The 20847-nt window shown below is 45.6% G+C and overlaps 1 protein-coding gene across 1 annotated transcript; it reads right to left on the reverse strand.

Moving 5' to 3' along the window:
- Window positions 1-6308: 6308 nt before the first annotated feature.
- LOC115391509 (cadherin-related family member 5-like) lies at window positions 6309-18995 on the reverse strand. Its single transcript, XM_030095783.1, has 13 exons — window positions 18911-18995; window positions 13837-14018; window positions 13233-13319; window positions 12867-12968; window positions 12615-12794; window positions 10633-10723; window positions 10442-10539; window positions 10103-10306; window positions 9912-10022; window positions 9727-9793; window positions 8553-8813; window positions 7256-7428; window positions 6309-7169 (listed from the first exon to the last, which is right to left on the reverse strand). The coding sequence occupies exons 1-13, from the start codon at window positions 18993-18995 to the stop codon at window positions 6591-6593; spliced, it is 2220 nt and encodes a 739-aa protein (XP_029951643.1). The 3' UTR covers window positions 6309-6590.
- Between the last annotated feature and the right edge of the window lie 1852 nt (window positions 18996-20847).

Raw genomic sequence — 20847 nt, forward strand, 5'->3', positions numbered from 1 at the left:
ACACAAGTGCATTGTCTTTACAGATAATAACCCGTTGAGCTACCTCCACACCGCTAAGCTCGGGGCCACAGAACATCGGTGGGCTGCTCAGCTTGCAGCATTTGATTTTGAAGTCAAGTACCGGTCAGGCCGAAGTAACAGGAATGCTGATGCCCTTTCCCGGCAGTACACCTCTGGTGCGACTTCAGTTGAACACGCTGTGCCCGGAACATCTGTCCCTGTGGCCCTCCAACAGACTTTGCAACTTGCCCCTCCCACTGGGGTAACCCAGTCCCTGGTATCCGTCCTCCCAGGGCATTCTCCCTCTGACCTTTGCTCTTTGCAGGAAACTGACCCCCTTCTGGCGGCAGTTCTGGTGTTTTGGAGGAGACGTGCCCAGCCGTCCCGAGCTGAACGCCAGCAGCTTTCAAGACCAGCTGTAGCACTTTTGCGTCAGTGGGACCGCTTGGTGGAGAAGGAGGGGGTTCTCTACCGTTGATTCTTCCACCCAGATGGGGGTGAAGAAGGTCTTCAGCTGCTCCTACCTGCTGTCCTTAAGGAGGAAACCCTCAGGCAGCTCCATGATGAACATGGCCATCAAGGCATCGAGAGGACCTCTGAGTTGGTTCGGGAACGCTGCTACTGGCCCAACATGACCACTGATATAAAACAGTGGATCCAGGGGTGTGAGCGTTGCCAAGTTGCAAAAGACTCGGACCTGGTGCCTCACAGCTTTATGGGTCATTTACTGGCGTCCAGGCCCAATGAAATTGTGGCCATGGACTTTACAGTCTTGGAACCATCTCGAAATGGCTTGGAAAACGTCCTGGTGTTGACCGACGTCTTCAGCAAGTACACTGTGGCCTCCCCCACTCGAGACCAACGGGCTTCCACTGTAGCCCAGGTATTGGTCAAGGAGTGGTTCTTTAGACTGGGGGTTCCTAGTCGTATTCACTCAGACCAGGGGAAGAGCTTTGAGAATTCCATTATTCAGCATCTCTGTAGCCTGTACAAGGTTTCAAAATCCCGCACCACACCCTATCATGCTGCAGGCAATGGGCAATGTGAAAGGTTTAACAGAACGCTCCACAACCTCCTGCGCACACTCCCGACTTCACGGAAGCGTGACTGGGCTTCTTGTCTTCCACAGGTTCTGTTCTGTTACAACTCCACACCGCATCAGGGCACTGGGGAGTCTCCCTTTTTCCTGATGTTTGGCCGCGGCTCCCTGTAGACTTTCTCCTAGGTCGCGTTCGTGATCCAGTTCCAGGAGAGGTCCAAGACTGGGTGGCTGAGCATCAGGCCAGGTTAAGGTTAGCTTTTGAGGGTGCTCGCGAACGCTTGTCAGCTGCTGCTAGTCGCCGGAAGGAGCAACATGACCAACGCGTTCGTGATGCCCCACTGAGTGTTGGCCAGCTGGTCTACCTGCGGGATCATGGTGTCAGAGGTCGTCATAAGATCCAGGATGTCTGGAACTCTGCGGTCTACCAAATTGTGCGGGCACCTGTGGAAGGGCCGGTTTATTCTGTTGCCCCAGTGGATGACCTCCAGAGAGTGCGCCAGGTCCACCGAGACATGATCAAGCCCCAGGTCAGGTCAGGACCCCCGGCTGAACCTTCCCGGGTCCTGCCTCCACCTGCACCAGTCCAGTCGGACAGTGAGTCCGCTGAGGAAGATCTATGGCTCCTGGTGCGAGAAAACCCCCTGTCACCTACCAGAGCAGCTCCTAGTGTTGCGCTCGCTTCTGCCACTTCACCTGTTGTCACCTTGGAGCCTCAGGCTGTGGACTGTGCATCTGGCGCACAGGCAGACACAGCCCAGTGGGCTCGGCCTCCTCTGCTGGATGCTCAACCTGGGCCCAGTCGGCAGACCTTGCGCCGGACTGGTCGCTCTACTGCTGGTCGACATCCCAATGTGCACCATCTTCCCCGGTCTGTAGGGCAGGCAGATCGTGTACCAGATGGCCCTCAGCCATCTGCGTCGAACGCACAGACAGCTGTGTTCAGACCCTGGTGTTAGCCCCTTTCCCTTGGTCAGTCGTCGGGACGACGACACAAACTCCGGGGGTAGATGTGGCATGGTGGGGAGTTGCACTCCCCTCCACTTGAGGCAGTGTGGCTTCTAATTACTGGGCGTCTATAAATATCCCTGCTCCGCCCTTCCTCTTCCTCTTCCTCTTCCTCCTTCATGGGACTGACAGACATGTGGCTGCTGTCCTGACAGCGTGTCTGTGCAGGATAGTGTTTGGCCTCCCACAAAGGTACGCATGTCCTGTTTCTCTTTAGTCCGCTTAGCAGCCTCAGCAGTGTATTTACCCCAGCCCTGCGTTTCACAGCTGTGAATTGACTGGGAGCTGGACTGCCCTGGAGTCTGTGTGGGCGCGGTGTGTTTCCTGCAGCCGCCGCCGCTGCTGTATCGGGTTGTGTATGCTCTCCTTCATGCTGCCAGGTGTGCCAACCCCTCCTCAGTAGGGAACAGTGATTTATTGTTTAATTTCATTATTTTGGTGTGATTTCATGGTTTGTTTTACAGTGGTGCAGTCATCAGCTGCAGTTGACCCCGGGCTTTACTGCTGTTTTGGCTCTCCTTCTTTGGATGTGCTTGACACCTGCTCGTCGCACCACGGCCTCCTCAGTACACCCTGCTGCCCTAGGAGCCTGATGGACCACCCAGGCTCCTTGAGAAGTGTGGCTCTCCTGCATCGAGCCTAGGAGCTTGGGCATGCGCCGTGCTCGGGCATTTTTAGAAATGCAGACGCACTCTTCCTTCTGATTTTCTTCTTTTTTACCTTCTTCTGTTTGATTGCGTTTAATAGTGATTACGTTGCTTTATTGTTTTCTGTTCTATCCCTTTGGTTGTTATTTTGCAATGATTTGTTTTTTTCATTTCGTATAAATTACTTTGTTCCTCTTTTTGTTTGAATATTTAGGTATTGGGTTTTTGTTTTTGGGGTATGAGGGCTGCCATCATTTTGTGAGTTTAATAGTTGATTTTCTTTTCTTTTGACAGGTGCTGGGGGCCCCAGAGCGGCAGCGGTTCCCTGGTGGTGGTTCCGTTTTCACTTTTTGGTTTGCTGTGTCACGGGTGCTGTGTGTTTTTGGATCCTCCCCCCTTTCTGTTACCGCTGTCGTGGTAAGCCCCAGCCCTGTCCAGTTTGGTTTTGTTTGGCAGGCCTCAAATCCCATTTATTTTGAGTTAGTCTGTTGATTTTAACATTAGGAATTTAATAAAGTTTGTTTTAATTTGAACTCACGTCTCCCGTCCCAGTGAATCCTTTGAACCTGCGGGCCCTTGTTTTTTTTGGTTTAATTTGGTTTAGCATTTGAGATCCTGGGGTGCAAGCCCCCAGGTGGCGTTGTCTTTGATTTGGTTGAGTTTTGGTTATCCCCCCCATTTATTCTGCCACAACAGGAAGTGATTAAATATCATCGCAAAACTGAAGATCTGCAATACCAGAAAGCCCCACCAGGTGTCCCCACAGCAGTTTCCATACATTATTCACCTGCCTCTACACCAGTGGTTCTCAATGTTTTTCTGTTACGCCCCCCCCCAGCAACAAGAAAACAATTGCCCCCTCCCCCCCCCCCCCCCCCCCCCCCCCCCCCCGCAACTATGAATAATAGCATTTGTCTATAAAATTGTTATAGGTACACCTCTGCATAACATCCTTGGTAACATTAAAGAAAACAAAAAAGAAAGAGATATAGTTCAACTTGCAAGAGTGACTTTATTAACATTGTTTATTAGTCTGTAAAAGAAAAGATTTTAAGTGCATCAATTTGCCTGAAATTCAAAAAATAATAATATCCTTGTTTAAACTGTAAACATTTTTGACAGACTTATTGCACCATTTGCTGCTGGAAAATAAAATTGAACAAAATCAATAAATAATAACAAATTCAAATTCACTTCAGCAACATTAACTCAGGAGCACAATATATAAAACACTTTAACCTACAAAAAAGAAAAGAAAACAATTTGTACTGATTTTTTCCCCCTTTTTTTATATAATGAGGAAGCCAGGATTAATGGCTACAGTGAGCAGGTTCTGCAGTGCACAGCTTCTCAAAGCGAGGTTTGGCTTCACAAAGGTAAGATGTTGCAAAAGGAACTCATAATGCCCACAGCCCTCTGCTCTTCGAGTGGATCCTGCCTCTCTGCACTCAGCCAGAATTCTCTTTTGACCCACTGTCGTCGTCTCTCTCCGCCTTTCTTTTCATCCCTGTTAAAAGTGTCTTCATGTTGTCTCAGGGTTTGTTTACTGCGCTTCACATCCTTTTGCCTCGTAAACCAGCCCTGCCCACTCCTCGTCCGCGTTTGGATTGTGGAATTGGGCTCAGTCTGGTAGGAGCCCACAGAAGGGGATTAGACTTGGTCGTGAAACAACCGAGCCAATCAGGTTTGCCGCTTTCTGTTTTCAAATTTTGTGGCGAATTCCGGGGCCAAACGGAAGTGACGCTTTCACTGCGCGTAGCGGAGATGACGGACTTTAACCGTCGTCTGAAAGCTGCAATAAGTAAAGTTATAGCCAAAATATCAAGTATTACAACAATCAAGCAAGAGCAAGAGTCTGCGCCTGGAGAGTTTCTAACAGGAAAAGACGTTTTCGCGTGTCTTTGCATGTAGGGAAGCTAGAGCTAATGAGTTAATAGGTGCGTTCACGATGGCAAAGCCAGAGGTAGACGGAGCTAGACGAAGCAGACGGCGCTTTATGCAAATAAAGCGTGTTGTCATCAAACTGATGACGAGTGGGCTCGGGTCCAATCCCCTGCCTGGATGAAACAGAGAGGTGGGCCAGGTAGCCGCGGTGAGTTGCTCTCCAGTAGCTCACGCGGCTTCCTCTGTGACTGATCTCGTTTGGGTCTCGCGAGTTTTCGATGCCCTACGTAGGTCCTACGTATCAGTGACTCCGGGCCAAATCTGGGCGGGGCGGCTCAAAAGTCTTAAAGGTCTGCCTCTGGCTTTCTCATGTCGAACGCACCTAATGCTAACCTTAGAGAGGCAAACGCATTTTGATGACGTATTTGTTTTGAAGCGCTGATTGGCTGAAGTGCGCTGTCAGTCAAAGGAGTAACCGACGCCCCCTGCAAGAAGATTCTATGGGCTCCTATCCAGACTAAGCTTAACTCCAAATCCAAATGAGGATGAGCAGTGAGCGGGTCTGGTTTACGAGGCTATCACGTCACAGCTCGTTGCAAAAAAAAAAACCTACACGTAGAGCTGCACACTCTGACAATGAGAGCGCCACTGCCAACTACTGGAATAGATGTGCAATTACACTTCATTTTAGTCCGGCGGGAAAAAAAAGCATGCCCCCCAGGGGGGCGCGCCCCACAGTTTGAGAACCACTGCTCTACACCAACAACCAAAAGAAATGTTTTCATCAGTTCCAATTAATAAAAGTCTTCAAAAATTTCTAAACCTCCAAATAACACTGATGCTGCTTATGTACCCATATTTACTAAAACTATATTTTGTTTAATTTATATGAATTTAAAACAATTTTTTTTCTTTTTTCACAGTAACAGTTAATTCATTTGTTTTATCCTGTTTATGACAGTTTTGGCTATTTTAACCATTTGTGATCATTTTCATTTCAGATTTTAGCCGTTTTACCAGCTTTTAGCTGATTATAGCTGCTTTTCAACCCATTTTTAAAATTTTATCCAGTTAGATCCAGTCAGGATTTTTGTTGATTTACCTTATCTGTTGTTTTTAGCTGTTTTAAGTAATTTTATCTACTGAAGAAATGTGATTTCTTTTAGCATTTTGATATTTTTGAAATATTTCATCAGTTACTTTATGAGCTATTTTAGTTGTTATTTAGATGGCAGTTGTCAGTTGTAGGCATTTCAATCATTTTTTATCCTACTTCTCCAATTTCTATTTGCTTTAGCGTGTTTTTAGTGTTTTTTGCAGTGTAGCTTTCACTCATTTTATTTCTTTCAGTCTTTTATATCACCTGGGATGTTATAGATGTTTAATCCACTTTAGCAGTTTTTACTTTTTAAGCACTTCTCTCTGTTATAAAGCTTAGGTTTTTCTAAATCAAATTCCAGTCATGTATAGTAGATTTAGACCTTTTTTGCGATTTTAATTATTTTAATAGTATTCAGCCACTTATCGTATTTCACATAATTTCAGCTACTTGAGGCATTTCAGCATTTTTAGCATTTTAGATCAGTTTCAGTTGTTTCAGCAATGTTATCCCGTCTGACTTCAATACATTTAAGTAGTTTTAGCAATTTTTTTAAGTTGTTTTTAGCTGTTTTATTTTGATCTTTCATCATAGTTTTCCAGGTGCCAGTTTCTCTCCACATATTAAACATTTAATAACAGCAGTAAAGTTGGCAGTAAAAGCGAATGTCTTTATAAAATCTTTAATAAAGTTATATTACATTAACTGTGCTGTATTTACATGCAGATTTCAGGCTTGTTGAGGGTTTTATGCTACTCGCAGTGTAAATGTTACGCCTGAAGCTACCTCGGTGAAATCACTCAAACTGATGATTGGCTCTGGAACCCGTTGAGGCGAACAGTTGTGGTTCTGGTCCTGCTCGGCAGTCCAGGTCTGACGTCTCTCGGGTTGGTTTTGTTTCCGACGACTCGTCTCACAGAAAGATGTTCTGGTCGATGTCGCTGTCTGAGTCCTCCGCAGGATCTTCCATCTTCACCCCGAGTCCACTGTCCAGGTCGCTGTCAGCAAACATCACCTTGGGGGTCTTGCGCTGGCCCTCGTGGTCCTCGTCGTCATCGTGGCCCTCGTGGTCATCGTCGTCGTCGTCGTGGTCGCTATGGTCGACGTCATCATCGTGGTCCTCGTAGTCGCTTTCGGGCTCCCTGCTGTCGGGGATGATGACCACCTCCTCCTTGGCGTTGGGGTCGATGTCCTCCTTGAACCAGACCGACTTGTATCCTTCCTCCTGCCGCCGCTCCTTGGTCAGGATGGGCTTCACCTCCTTCTCGCCGTCCATCTTGTCGGAGCCGGCGTCGCTGGCGTTGTCGGGCAGCAGATCGTGCAGCGACGCCCTCAGGACCGCATCCCTGGAAGGGTCGCTCCACGAAGGCTTGGCGGGTTCAGGAGGAGCTAAGGTGAGAGTCTTGCCAGAGTGGCCCGAGTCGCGCCTGTCGTCGTCGTCGTCGTGCTGGAAGGCTTGGTTGGTGTACTGGACGCCGTCCTTCAGACCGTCCTGACGGAGCTGCGGAGGCAGAGCGGAGCTGAGGTGAGTGTTCGGGCCGCCGCCGCCGTGCCGGCACAGCGCTCCGCCGTCTGGACGGATTCACTTACAGAGCTGACGAACACGCTGGCCTCGAAGATCTTCTTGGAATTTGCTTTCCCCCTCCTCATCTTCCAGACGAGCAGCCCGATGACCAGCAGGCAGATCAACAGCAGGGCGCCCAGAGTGGCGCCGAGCGCCGCCATGTCGCTCGCCGAGTATCCGCCGGTCGCTGACAGGACAGAGGTCAGAGGTGAGAGGGTTAAAACACCAATATGACGGTTAGCTAAACATCAATCCGCTTCAGACCCTGAATGCTTTTATCGACTTGCTGCTACAAGCAGAGCAGGTTGGAACGTGGCTCTTGGTTCACATGCAAAAGAACACTGATTTAAATCCCTTTAAATCTGACTGTAACACACGACTCAAGACGGCCTCAGAAGCATCGTGCTCTTCTAGTTATTTCACTCATTCAGAATGTTTTAGCTGTTTCAGTTGTTTCAGGAAGTTTTATCCATTCAAATCATTTGCTTAAGCTGTTTAGCCATTTGACTGTGACTGACTTGGTTATTTTAAGTTTTATCTGTCATAACCATATGATAGACAACCATATTTGATTCAGCCATTTCAGCTGTTTTTGATGTTATAGACATTTTATCCATGACAGCTGTTTTAAATGTAGAATATTTCAGCTTTGTGTTGTCCTGTGCCGAATTTAGCCGTTTCAGCCATGATAAAGATATTTTAGCCGTTAAAGCTGTTTCAGCCGTTGCAACCCGTTACGGTCATTTCAGCAATTTTATTTAGCTGTTTCTTTCATTTCGTATTCTTAGTCATTTCAGCAGATATTTTAGCTGTTTAACCTTTATAGCAATGACACATTTTAACTATCTAATCTAAACATTATTCTATTTTAGCTGTTTTAGGAATTTAAGCTGTAATAGCTGTCAGAACAGTTGTATCTGTTAAAATGATTTCATTTAAGATATTGAAACTTATGCTTTGGTAATAATTTCCTATTTTCAACCATGACCTTTTGTTGTTTGGTGACATTTTAGCAAGGGTTGCATGTTTTAGTTGACAAGCTATTGAACCATTCTGTCACCACTTGTTAACTCAAAGTGTGTGATTAGAGACACATGGATTTTGTGCGAGCTGCAGGGAGCCATGGGCAGCAGACCCCTGCAGACTGTACTGACACGGCACTGCTCTGTGGTTGGTTGCTTTCTTTAGCTCATATTCTCTGCATCGCTATGTTTTCGAAGCTTTGCTGTGGTTCTGAAAGTTGTCTGCGTGTGCAACAGGAACTCGGACCATGCGGCTTCGATGATCAGTGGAAGAAAGACGGGTGGGCACCTGGTTGACCACTGCCGCCAGTGGAATCAGACCCACTGCCGGTTGAAGGTCCGCTGCTTGTGATGGTACCAGGACTGGTGGTTCCACCAGTGGCAGTGGAGGTGGAGACTCCTGTGTTTGAAGTCTGGCTCGGTGTCTTGGTTGTTGTCTGGCTCGGTTTCAGACTTGGTGTCACACTCGGGGTCTTGGTTGTCGTCCCACTTGGTGTCTTGTTTGGTGTCTGGCTCGATGTGCTTGGTGGCCGAGCGGTGGAAGTGATACCTGAGAGGAGTGAGCACACTTTGAAGCTTCACCGTTTCACTCAGTCGGTCGCTGAACTGTGAGATCGGACACGAAAGGAATGCTTGGATTGTTTGATGAGCAATGACCACAAAGCAATTGGTCGTCTGGGTCCTGAGGGCCTCTGTGGCCTACTTTTGATCTTCTAAGAGGTCAGAGGTCATATTTGCGTGATCACAGTCACATTTGCATGATCACACTCATCTTTAATCACTCTGCAATGTATTCTGCATGTGGACTCAGTCTTCATGTTGTCTTGTGGGATGTTAGACTAATGGTTATCTGTATGAGGTCTCCCGCTGCTCTGGTTTGTAAATTGATGCTCTCTGCTGTATCTCTGTGAAGGTGTAGTAGCCAGTCGTCCGGAGTATCGGTTCAGATCAAAAGATCATTGTTGTAACTTTGCATTGTTTTTCTTCCCAATACTCTCTTTTCTTTTCTTTTTCTTTTCTCTCTCTCTTCCTGTCCCCCTGTCAGGTCCAGAAATATCATGTACCAGTATTCAAACTGAGTAAATCATAGTAAGAAATCAGATTATCAAGTGGAGCCTTATGCTGAGGCTGGCAGCGTGTACAGTTGCAGTAATGAAATGGGTCCGTCAACAGCCCTGCTGTCTGGATCAGGTGTCGTACGGGATGCCGAGGGGATGATCTCATGGTCACATTGGCGGACTTGGATCTGTTGGTCCCACGGTGTAGAGCCAGCTCAAGGACTACTCAACTCCAGGCCTTATGGAAGACTTCTGAAATGTTTGAGATCTCTTCCTTCAATTTGATGTTGATCATCCGGTTTGTGGAAATCCCGGTAACACAGAGCTTATTGACATCAGAGACTGAAAGCATGCAGGACGTCGGCCCTCGAGGCCCAGAGCTAGCTCTCGAGGTCTGAATCGTACCTGCTTTCACCTCCACTCTGATCTCACTCCTGTCCGACTCGCTGGTAGTTGTGTCTGTTGCAGTCACCTACAAACATCAAGATGGAGTTCAGTAAGAGACGAAGAAGCTCGGCAAGCACAAACCAACTGTCAAACAACTGCAGACATGTTAGCATGTTAGTGCTTTCATCTTGTGTGAAACTGACCTGTAAAGTTAGCGTGGTGTCCGGGATGTTCCCCGTCATGTATAGGAAGTTGTTGAAAATGGTGAAGCCGCTGCTCCCGGTGATGGTGTAGGTGATGTGAGGATTTATGCCCTGTTTGAGCACAGAGAGAGGTCAGCGCTGCACCGACATCCTCCTCCGTCAGGTGGCAACTTAGTAATACTACAGCGTACCCCGGCAGCCTGGTAGTCCTCGTCTGTGGCAACGATCCGGAGTGAGTTGGACATGTCCGCCTTGTCCAATACCGTGCTGCCCACCGAGGTGATGATGCCTTCGTACAGCGGCCTCTCGAACCGTGGGGGGTGCTCGCTTCTCACGTGAATGCTAATGGAAACTGTGGTGGTGGCGGCTTGGTCACTGTTTGTTACCTGAGTCGCCTGCGAGAGGAAAAACAGATCAGTCATTCCTAAATCCTGACCTGAACCACAGTTCAAATCCCTACCCTCTGGCCTGAAACAGCTAGCTCTGCTTCAAACGACTTGAATTGATTTGAATTGAACTGAATTGTTTACCAGCACTGTCAAAGAGATGTTGTTCGCCACATCGGCCACTCTTAGCATGGTGATGTTCCCCGTGGTGGGGTTGATCTCAAACAAGCCGCCTCCGTTTCCTGAGACACAGACAGATGGGTTCTTCCACATATCAACGACCCGTCATCTCCTCAGAGAGCCGCGGACTTCGTCATGTGACCTGAGTCACTCACCACCGAGGAATGAATATCTTATCTCCTCATTTATTCCTGAGTCTCCATCGATGGCAAATAAGGGTCCTGGTGTCAGCTCTAATGGTTCAGTCTGCAAGAGGAGCGAACGGTGACGTGTTAGTAGGCCTGGGCGATTATATGATCGTGATTGGTGATCGCGATTAATTTCCAGTCGATCACGGTGATCAGCTGTGAGCACATTTACTCGATCAGACATGGCAGAAATGTGCGAGACCACAGCCAATCACAGTTGACTTTTTCCTGCTCAACTTCCGCCTGTAAGTTGTCTGAGAAGTAAACAGAGATGAGCTGAACGTGGAGCTGAGGGCAGTGAAGCAGATGAAGTCAGCCATGCCTCGGCGTTATCCTCTGAAGATGAGGCTGCTGGTGACAGGTAAGGCTGCTCCACCCGCACCGCCGCTAGCGCTCCGCTGCTAGCACACCGATCCGCAAGGAGTCTGGTCTTTTGAGTCCAGGAAGTACTGGTGATACAGTTTAACTAACGATCGTTCAGTTCTTCTCTTTTACTGAAAATGACGGTGCATCGCATCATTGAACATATCACCACTTCTTGCCGCTAACAACATGCAGAGAGAGCCTGCAGCGCTGCAGCGCTCTTCTTCTTCTGTGGTGTCTGTGTAAAATAAGGTTGAACATGCAAACAGCACACCTAGTGGCATGAAGTGCAAATGCAGTCATGCCGTCATCTGTGCGCCGTGGTCTGAATGAGGATCTCCCTGGGGTTATTCCAAATGTTTCAGAAACCAGAATATTTATCTTGACTGCACGTAAACGTAGCCAGTGTCATCTTTTTAGGCCACGGCACCATACGAGCAACATTCTAAGAGGAAAAAAACGATTAATTTTGTCTATTTTTTTAATATTATCGTAGTTATGTACTGTTACATTTTAAGTCTAATCTGTCCAATCGAGATTATTTAAATTTTGTACATTTGATGCAAGCATTAATGATGGCAGCAGCATATTTAGCATCAGAACTTGAAAATAATGTTTACATTCTAAAACACCTTCATCATCTCCAGGCGGTTTCTTTAGTTTTTTAAATCTTTTATAGCAACAAAAATCCTCAGGGCTGTAAACTGTCACACTTTAACTAACGATCATCCTTCTCTTTTACTGAAAAAACAGTGCATCGCAAGATTTTGTTATCTTGGTGCTAGATTTTTTTTTTTCCATTTACTGCACTGTTAAGTGAGATTGTTGTTATATTTTTCTATGTTTATATTATTTAATTTGCATTGCTATTTGCTTGGTTTGTTAATAAAATGTTAATCTATTCTATAGTTCTAGTTTTCAGTGCAGATGCTTTAAAACTGGTTTAAAAACAATATAACATATCGTGATTATAATCGAGATTGATGATACGAAAAAAAAATCGTGATCATTTTGTTTGCCATATCGCCCAGCTCTATGTGTTAGTAAAGTTTACAAGCTCACTGACTGACAGACTCAAAGAAAGTACTTTTTACAGTTAACACAGCGATAGATCTAAATGGTTGCGTACATAAAAACTGCTGCAGACTTGATGTTTCACCACTAAAATAACACACACACTATCTATTTAACATGTTGCCTCAATGAATATGTCATATTGGGCATGTTTATAGATCTCACACAAGGAAAGCTCAGCTTTCAGCAGAGATGGTGTCTTTTTCTTCATTTCTTCCTTTTTTTCCTCCACAGTTTCAGATTGATTTGCTGCAACGCTTCAGGATGTTGGATAACATCCTGGTAAATCAGGTCCCTACAGTTTGAGCCGTGTTCGTGGTTTGATAGCAGACCAAGCAGAGCTTCACACATGCTCATCATGGATTAACTTTCTGACTGAATTAAAAAAAAAGTGTCTGCTGTGGGTTTCTATAACTGCAGGGTGTGTTGTTCCAAACAGCCTAATCTGTTATCCAGAAGCAGATCTGGCCGCCGCCTTCCAGATAGCAGAGACCATAAAGGCAGTGACTCACCTCCTGCTCATCCAGGAAGACCGAGCCGGTGTATCCGCCGTTCACACAGACTTTATTCTGACCGAATGAGTGCTCCGTGCACGGCAGGAACCACGGCGGCCTGTTGTCTCCATCTAAGATGTTGATGTTGATGGTTGTGGTGGCGGTGTAAGACCGATCGCCATCCTCCAGCGGAGCGTCCTGGAAAAAACACCACAGCTCCAGTTTCTCTGAGAGAAAACAAAGGTCAAATCAGGCTGGAGTCATTCTTACATGAGCTGTCAAGACCAGCTGGACATTTTTCACGGAGTCATAGTCGAGTCGAGCGTTCACCAAGATTTCAGGGACAGACTGCGACCGCAGTGTGAAATCTCTCTGTGGAAAGTGAACGAGATATGAAGGTATGAGGGAAATCCACACAACAAGAGGCGTTAGCAAACACTGACTGTGAGACAAAGGGGAGATAAAATCTCACAGATTCTGATATCAGTGTGTAGATGAGATTCTGGCCGTCCGAGTCCTCAGCAGGAAAACTTCCCACAGACGTACCGACTGGAGCCACCTGTGAAGGTGATCAGGTTCACTCTGACTGAAACATTCAGGACACTGGATCACATTTCACTGAAGGAGGACTCTTACCTCACTGATGTTGGCACTGTATGAAGGTGCGTATACAGGAGGGTTGTCGTTTATATTTGTCACAATTACAAAAAAGTTGAGCGGAAACTGAAAACACAGTTAAGAGGTTTTAAATGACACATTTTCACACAGCTGTTCTTGTTTCTTTCTACTTAAAATGTATCTAGAAAAGAAATTATGGCCTCAAAACCTACTGGGACAGACACAAACGAAGCCTGAATAAGAATCCATGTCTGAAGAATATTGTTCACTCTTTACATTATGAAGCTGTTCTGTTTCATCAACCAACATTTAGGTCAAAATTAATCCCTCCAGCAGTGACGGCTCAATTGGAAAAGTGGGGAGGGAAAGAAATCAGACCTATAGAAGAAGACCAATGACACCTGAAATGTCTTCAATCAGATGAGACTCTTAAAGAATCATTCATTTGAAGAACCTGAGGGAAGGGTTCGATGGCGTTCTTACCTCTCCTCCATTAACTGTATTCGCACATATGAGCTCCACATTGTAAGGTCTTTCCACCTGCTAATGAAACAAAACCCAGGTCAAAGAGAACCCTTGAGTGAGCGCCGAGTTTGGATCGGTCATGAATGACTGAAGTTACCTCAGCGTCCAGAGCCCTTTGAGCAATCAGCTGGTTCCCGTCCAGAACGAAGGGGTTGTCCGGGTTGTAAGGGGGGGGTCTGAATCGAAGTACCACATTGTCCTCAACCGTGATAACCGTCACCAAGGCATTCTCCGTGTTGTTTTCCCGGAAATACACTTCTGTACTAGCAACAGAACACTCTACAGAACAGAAAGCCATCATGAGTGATTTGTGCCCCTTCCTGTCTGAGTGCTGTACTTTATCAACCCAGAAGACATAAGACCAGGTCCAGGTGGCCTGTTCAGTTGCTCTGAGATGCCTCCTAATGTGGAACTGCAGTGACTTTTGCAGTGTTCCCTCATATTTTTTAGGGTCTGCAAACACGTCCTGATGGTTTGGAGTGAGCTGAAATGTGACTTCAAACTTACTCCCTGTTTACACGGGACGATTTGAAGTGAGGAGGAGAAACTTTTGTTGCGTCCTGGAGTCTGTTTACACAACAACGGTGGTCGGAGCTACTGATGATTTCACTTTTTGAAAACAACTCTCATTGTGGAATTTTTGGAAAAATTCCCGGACTCTGTTCCGAGTAGGCGGCAGAAGTGCTGCTATTGCTCATGAGCACCACTGCCCCGGTGAATAACTCTCATGCACATGCTCAGTCAAGAGACAACCCAAGTCACTCCCAGGCTATACCCTCCTGGTCCCGGTCCGTACTCTCCTGGACCTGGTAGTTTTAGAGTTGACAGTCACTGTAGTAACAATCCAACATGGCGGTCTGTCCGGATTGCAGTCAGGTCGGCACCAGTCCAAGTCGGCCCTGGCCAACTCGGCACCGCCCCCGAGATACAGTCAAGTCGGCATCAAAGCCAAGTCGGCCCCGCGGGGGGGCTCTCAAGTGGCCGAGTTGGTCGGTGCTGACTTGACTGGAAGTTGCTGACCAACTCGGCCAAAAGCCTCTTTTTTTTTAATCACGATGCTGCGGCGCGACGATTTGCAGGCGGGAGACTGGAGGACAAACTGTGTGATTATGGTGACTGACAGGTTAGAGGTGGATAATGTACCTGGAGCTTCATGTTTGACATCTTGTTTGAATCGAGTAGCTTAGCTACGAGCGCGCAGCACGAGCGGCTGTCTGGTCACGTGACCACATGGGAGCGTACCTGTTCCCCGGGTCCTATGTTCCCCGCTTTATGGACCGGGGAACATTGGACCTTTTTTCCACATAAGGGTCCTATGTTCCCCGCTTTTCTCCAAAAGGGTCGTATGTTCCCCGGCGATCCCCGCTTTGCATGGACCGGGGAACATAGAACCCTTTTTCTAAATAAGGGTCCTATGCTCCCCGCCGTGCACTGAAAGTGTCTGCTTGTCCAGCGCAGAACCTGCAGTGGCGCATGGAAGCGCTCACGCGTCACCTCCAGGTATAGAGAATTACTGTAGGCTACTGTCAGTTTACAACTAAATTATAATAACATAAATGGTGTGAAAAATAATTAAACTAATGTAATAAATCTCAACACAACAGCGAACACGGTAGTTGACAGCAGGAGCACTGCAGTGTCTCCAGAGGTGCCAATTACAGATTCAGGTAAAATATTATATCCTCCATCAAAGCACAGCAAACCATGTATTTTTCGTTTCCAAAAATGAATTTTTGAACGAATATATTTTCTGAATAAATACCTTTGTCCTGTGGAGCCTGCAGTCCCAGAATCAAATGAGCAGGGTGAGGACGGGACCGTGTGAGGTGTCCGTCCTGATGCGCAGCCGGGGAGACTTATTTTACTAATTTTAATATGTTCTTGATTATTATTGACGGTTAATAATACAACTATTTTGTGTGCGTTGGCGCATGTGTGCGTGTTTATCAGGTAAATGAGTGCGCGGAGAAGTGACGCTGCTGAAATGCGCACCGTAAAAATTAAATACATTTTAAAACCTGATTTGAGGCATTAATACAGCAGACATGAGGCATTGAAAGGTTTGCTGATCCTCTTGGCTTAATATTTTGCTTATTTATCTTAATTTCTAATACATTAGATTACAGAAAAACAACTGTTATGCTCCTGCGCAAAAACACTGCAACATGTATGACGGTCTGGCTGAGCGCTGTGGCCTTTGGAGGGGGGGTAAGAATGCTGGCAGTTCTAGTGTTAATCATTTTAGTTCTAGTGTTAATCATTATTTCCCTCCATTCCGATATTGACGTTCATCTCCACTATAGGAATAAGCGGAGAGCTCATTCCCTCAGGTCATTCATTCATTTCGGCATCTCCGTCAGCGTGAACCCCAACCCCTCTCTCGTGCACGCAGCAGACTGTGAGGACTGTGATGAGCCTGGCAGAAAAATTAAGTTCTACAGTACGGAGGAGGGAAACATAGTTAAATGTCTTAGAATTTGACCTCTGCATTTGATAATCAGAGAGCTTATTCGTGTGTGTTTTTTTCTGTTTTGTGTTTGTTTTTTTTTCTTTTGAGCAGATAGTGTGACATACACAAGCTGCTTATTTAAATCACTAAATATCTTAAATCATTATTTTTGTCCACAGATTGGATAGATAGTTTACACCAGAATAAAAACACGTTTCGCTGTGATTAGGAAAAGTTTCATTATACGGGCCCAAAAAGGGTCATAGGTCTTTCCAATTTATAATCCAAAAACAAAGGTTTATTAATATTAATATTAATATAATATAAAGGTTCTTTTCCAAAGACCAGGGGGGTATTTTGTCAGGTAAATAACAAAATACCCCCCTGGTCTTTGGAAAAGAACCTTTGTTTTTGGGTTTCATTATACGTCCGCTCTGCCCGCTCTGAAGGCACAGACTCCTCCAATTTTTTTTATTTAAATTTTTATTCAATTTTATCAAATATTTTATTATATTTCACTGTTGTTTACATCAACTAGGTTGGTGCAAATGCAAATCTGCGCTCTCGCTGCGGCAAAAAACAACAAAAAAACCTACATCCGAGTGCATCGTCAAAAAACTGTGCAAATCGACGCACCGCAGCCGCATCAAGATTAAAAAAAAAAAAAGAGGCTTTTGGCCGAGTTGGTAAGCAGCTTACAGTCAAGTCGGCACCGACCAACTCGGCCACTTGAGAGCCCCCCCGGCGGGGCCGACTTGGCTTTGATGCCGACTTGACTGTATCCCGGGGGCGGTGCCGAGTTGGCCAGGGCCGACTTGGATTGGTGCCGACCTGACTGTATCCCGGTCTGTCCACTCCAGCGGTCTGCAGCCTAAAGAGCCGCTTTGGTAACTTTCTACCAAATAAATTTTTTCTGGAGCAATAATTAAATATTTTCTTTAAAGGACAATATTTCATGACGACAGTTTCAAACATCAGACATCTTAACTTTGCTTTGTTTTTTTTGGTATTTAATCTTTTTTTAAAGACATTTTAGTTGTCTGAGCCATTGCCACTCTTTTAAAATTGCTTTGACTTTGTTGTTTTATTTTGGTTTTTTCATTTGTACTACTTTTGTCATTTTTTAAAACTTGTTTTATCCTTAGATCGTTAATACAATGGATAGAGCTTTCGTGACGTCATGTTCTGGAACCGAGCGCTTTATATGCTTATGTTCACTCTGAAAATCAGCATTTTTGAATGGGTTCCAATGACACCGGGGCTCTTTTTGAAACCAGCATCATCGCCCCCTGCTGGAATTTCCCTGGAATTACAGCTTTTTTGTACTTCCGCATTATCTTCATGTTTTATGAGCGGAGGTTGGCGCCTGGTTTTATCCCCTGACATTTTTCACTTGTTTCAGTTGTTTCAATGTTTTTTGTTGATTTTGATTAATTTTGCTTTTAAAAGCGTGTTTTTCTTTTTGCTGCACTGATTTGAGGCTTTTTCTTTTTCTGCTTTAACTTTATCAATTTTGTTGTTGGTGGTGCTATTTTAGCCAGTTTGGCTTCTTTGCCTTTTTATTAGCTTTTGTTGTTGTTGTTGTTTATTTGCCTAAAAGATAAGAGCCCTTTAAAAATATTAACAGTACATTGTACAAATAAAATGAAGATCATATTATTTTGTCCTATATGTAAACTGCAAAACCAGTACAAGAAACAGCTAAACTCTTCACTTTGTTAAGTTATGTTGCTAACAGACAGACAAGCAAAACAGACAAACCCGACCAAACCATAACCTCCAACTGCACCACCTCATGGCCTGGCATATCAGCTACATCAAGTTCCTTAGTGGTGTAAACAGACATTGTTTTCAGAACACTGCTGTGTAAATAACAACCTCAGCACTATTTGGTTTGACTTGAAACGTCTCGTAAACGAGGCTTTAGATTTGTTTTCACAGTTGTTCTACATTTTTGACCGTTTCAGTAGTTTGAGCAGCTTCTCTGCTGAAGCTCGACTCGTAAAGTTTCTTCTTCTTTCCTGCTGTCATTTATTTTCTCCATATTTTATCAGCAGCCAAAGTTCCCCACACCTCTGATAAAAGCTGTGAATCCAGGAAGCAGGAACAAATAAAAAAACAACAAAAAAACACTGTCATTCCTGGAGACGATGGTTGAGTGGGTTGGTCTCCAACACCAAGGCAAGCGGTTTGATTCCGTATCTCAACCCTATGAAATAAAGCCAAGCTCATCATTTCACGTCTCTCACAGATGACTGGAGAAACAGGCGAGTCACATATTTTGTAATAAGTGTCATAAAGTGCGGAGAGAAAAGGCTCAAACAGCAGCAGGTGTCAGAACGACGGACGTCACTGTGAGTTATAAAACCGCAGCGTAATCAGAGGAGCTCGGGACAAACAGCAGTTCCTTTGACCACTGAGTCCCTCAGATGAAGGCTCTCAGTCATTTCTCTACATCTTCCATCGACTCCTCACACATGACGGCTTCTCTGGCGTTCATAAATCTGTTTCAAGGTTCACTTCGGTCTGTTTTAGAACCGAGAGTCGTCTCAGAGGCGAGGCTTCTGAAGGTGTGTGTGGATCAACGTTCAGTAGAACAGACACCGGCAACAACTTGTTCCGACGCTTGACGGAGGCCCTAAACCAAACCCGAACCTTAACCCAGCCTGTGTGTCTGTGTTGTGACAGAAAACATCAGAACAGACCCAGAAGCTCTACTCACGGGCGGCCGTAGAGGTCTGCTGTAAAATCAGCAGCAGGAAGCCGAACGTGGCGCTCAGGGTGAAGACGGTCCGGGTCTCCTCCATGTCTGCGTCCGTCGTCTCGTCCTCTCTGGGGATGTTCTGTCTCTGCTCTGCTTATCTGCTGGCTTTATGGCTGCCTCGGACTTTCACCCGTCATAAAAAACCTCGCGGGCGGCAGCGTTCGCCGAGAAGTCCAATAAGACGTTTCTGTTATCGGTTTATCTGTTGGATAAAACCTTAGAAACTGATTTCACTTCATTTCATGGTGGCACTAAGGAGAAAGGATGATGTTTTTGTTTAGATGTTTGTTCTCTTCTCTCGCTGTGTGTCTTCCGGGTTCTGAGTGTTCTGGTTCACATTTATGGTGGACACCAATGGAACACGTAAACAAGCTCAATAAAAGCGCCTCAGCTTTACAACACCAGCCGTTTACTGTTTACTTCCCTTCACCTTTGGCATGTTGGAATTTTTTTACATCATAAAATTGCCTCCGAGTTTATTTGGCCAATCAGATTCATCATGAAATATCCACCTGACCAGAAGAGGAAGGATCCAGAGTTTGATTCATCAGATTTGCTCCATCCTGTATCGTTGCTGTCGCACTCAGTTTGTTTTGTTCTTCACTGAAGTTTGTTTTTATCAAGCAGACAAAAAACTGTACCTTCATTCAGATCTGTTGGTCTTGAGCGCAATTCAAGCATTTTGTCTTGTTTTGAACAGTTTAATCTGGACTTTCTTAACATGAACCCACTGAGCTCACTTTGCTCTGAGCCCTGAAACCTTCACTATCAAAGATTTTTCATTTTTTTCCATAAATGATATTTTCAATCAAATATCAATCTTGAACCATAAATCAACTTTTGGTGGATTTGTCCATTTTGCATTCATTTTGCTTGCCCCTTCCTCTAAATTTCTTATAATTATTTAAGCTCTTTGAGCTCCATTAGTGTTTCTCTTTCTCTGTTTTCTCTGTTGTAGTTGTTTTAAAATCACCTTTTAGTTCTGTTGCTTTTTTTTCTTTTCTGTTGCTGACCTGGAGGTATGTAGATATGTGACGTTGTGTTTTCTGATCATATGCTGGCCTGTCTTTAGTGTCTTCACGCAGATCTGTGTGTCCACCTCTGATCTGACTGGTCCAGAGAAGCTCGGCTCAGGGTTTCACTCCAAACCATCCTGGACTCGGTGGCTCCATTAAAATCCAGGCAGCCTAAAGACAAACCTGAGCCCTGGTTCAGGGAGAGAACTCGGGCAGCTCAGAAGGAGTTCTTAACGCCCCACAGCCTGTCAGCTTAGAACCATCCTCTGAAACCTGCGAGAACTTCCTTCAGTGCTTCATTGATATGGTTGTTTCCACCAGGACCCTGGTTTTGACCCCTGACCTTGACCCTCCAGCTCTGTGCCTTGCTCTGGTGTAATTGATGAGTTGGAGCTAGTTCCCTTATCATCCTTACAGGATGTGGTTCTCTATATTAAGCCCTCAGGTTCCCCTCGAGACGCCGTTCCCCCACATCTCTTTGAAGACATTTTCCCAGCATTGGTCATCTTGTCCTTGCTGTCATTAGCAGCAGTCTGTCCTCTGGTGTCCCTGTACATTTGAAACATGCAGTGGTACAACCCCTTCTAAAGAAACCTGGCCTGGATCAGGCTGTCCTGGATCATTGCAGGCCTGCCTCCAAGCTGCCCTTTACTTCATAAGTCCTGGAGAAGGTTGTCTACCTGCAACTGGAAAACCACCTGGACAACCATAACATCTTAGAGGTCTTCTAGTCTGGTTTTGGATCCGTGCAGAGCACCGAGTCAGCTCTCCTCAGGGTTTGAAACCACATCCTTCTGGTAATGATTCTGGTGACTATGTGGTTCTGGTTCTGCTGGACCTGACTGCTGCATTTGACACAGTGGATCACAACATCTTACT

Source organism: Salarias fasciatus, chromosome 7 (genome assembly GCF_902148845.1).
Source record: "Salarias fasciatus chromosome 7, fSalaFa1.1, whole genome shotgun sequence".
NCBI lineage: Eukaryota > Metazoa > Chordata > Actinopteri > Blenniiformes > Blenniidae > Salarias > Salarias fasciatus.

Bases quoted from the DNA above. Each gene is read 5' to 3' on its own strand.
- LOC115391509 (XM_030095783.1), bottom strand. From the start codon at position 18,995: ATGGAGGAGACCCGGACCGTCTTCACCCTGAGCGCCACGTTCGGCTTC. The intron at 12,795-12,866 runs GTAAGAATGACT...TGTTTTTTCCAG, and splicing joins AGCTGGTCTTGACAGCTCAT to GACGCTCCGCTGGAGGATGG. The intron at 8,814-9,726 runs GTACGATTCAGA...CACTCCTCTCAG, and splicing joins CAGAGTGGAGGTGAAAGCAG to GTATCACTTCCACCGCTCGG.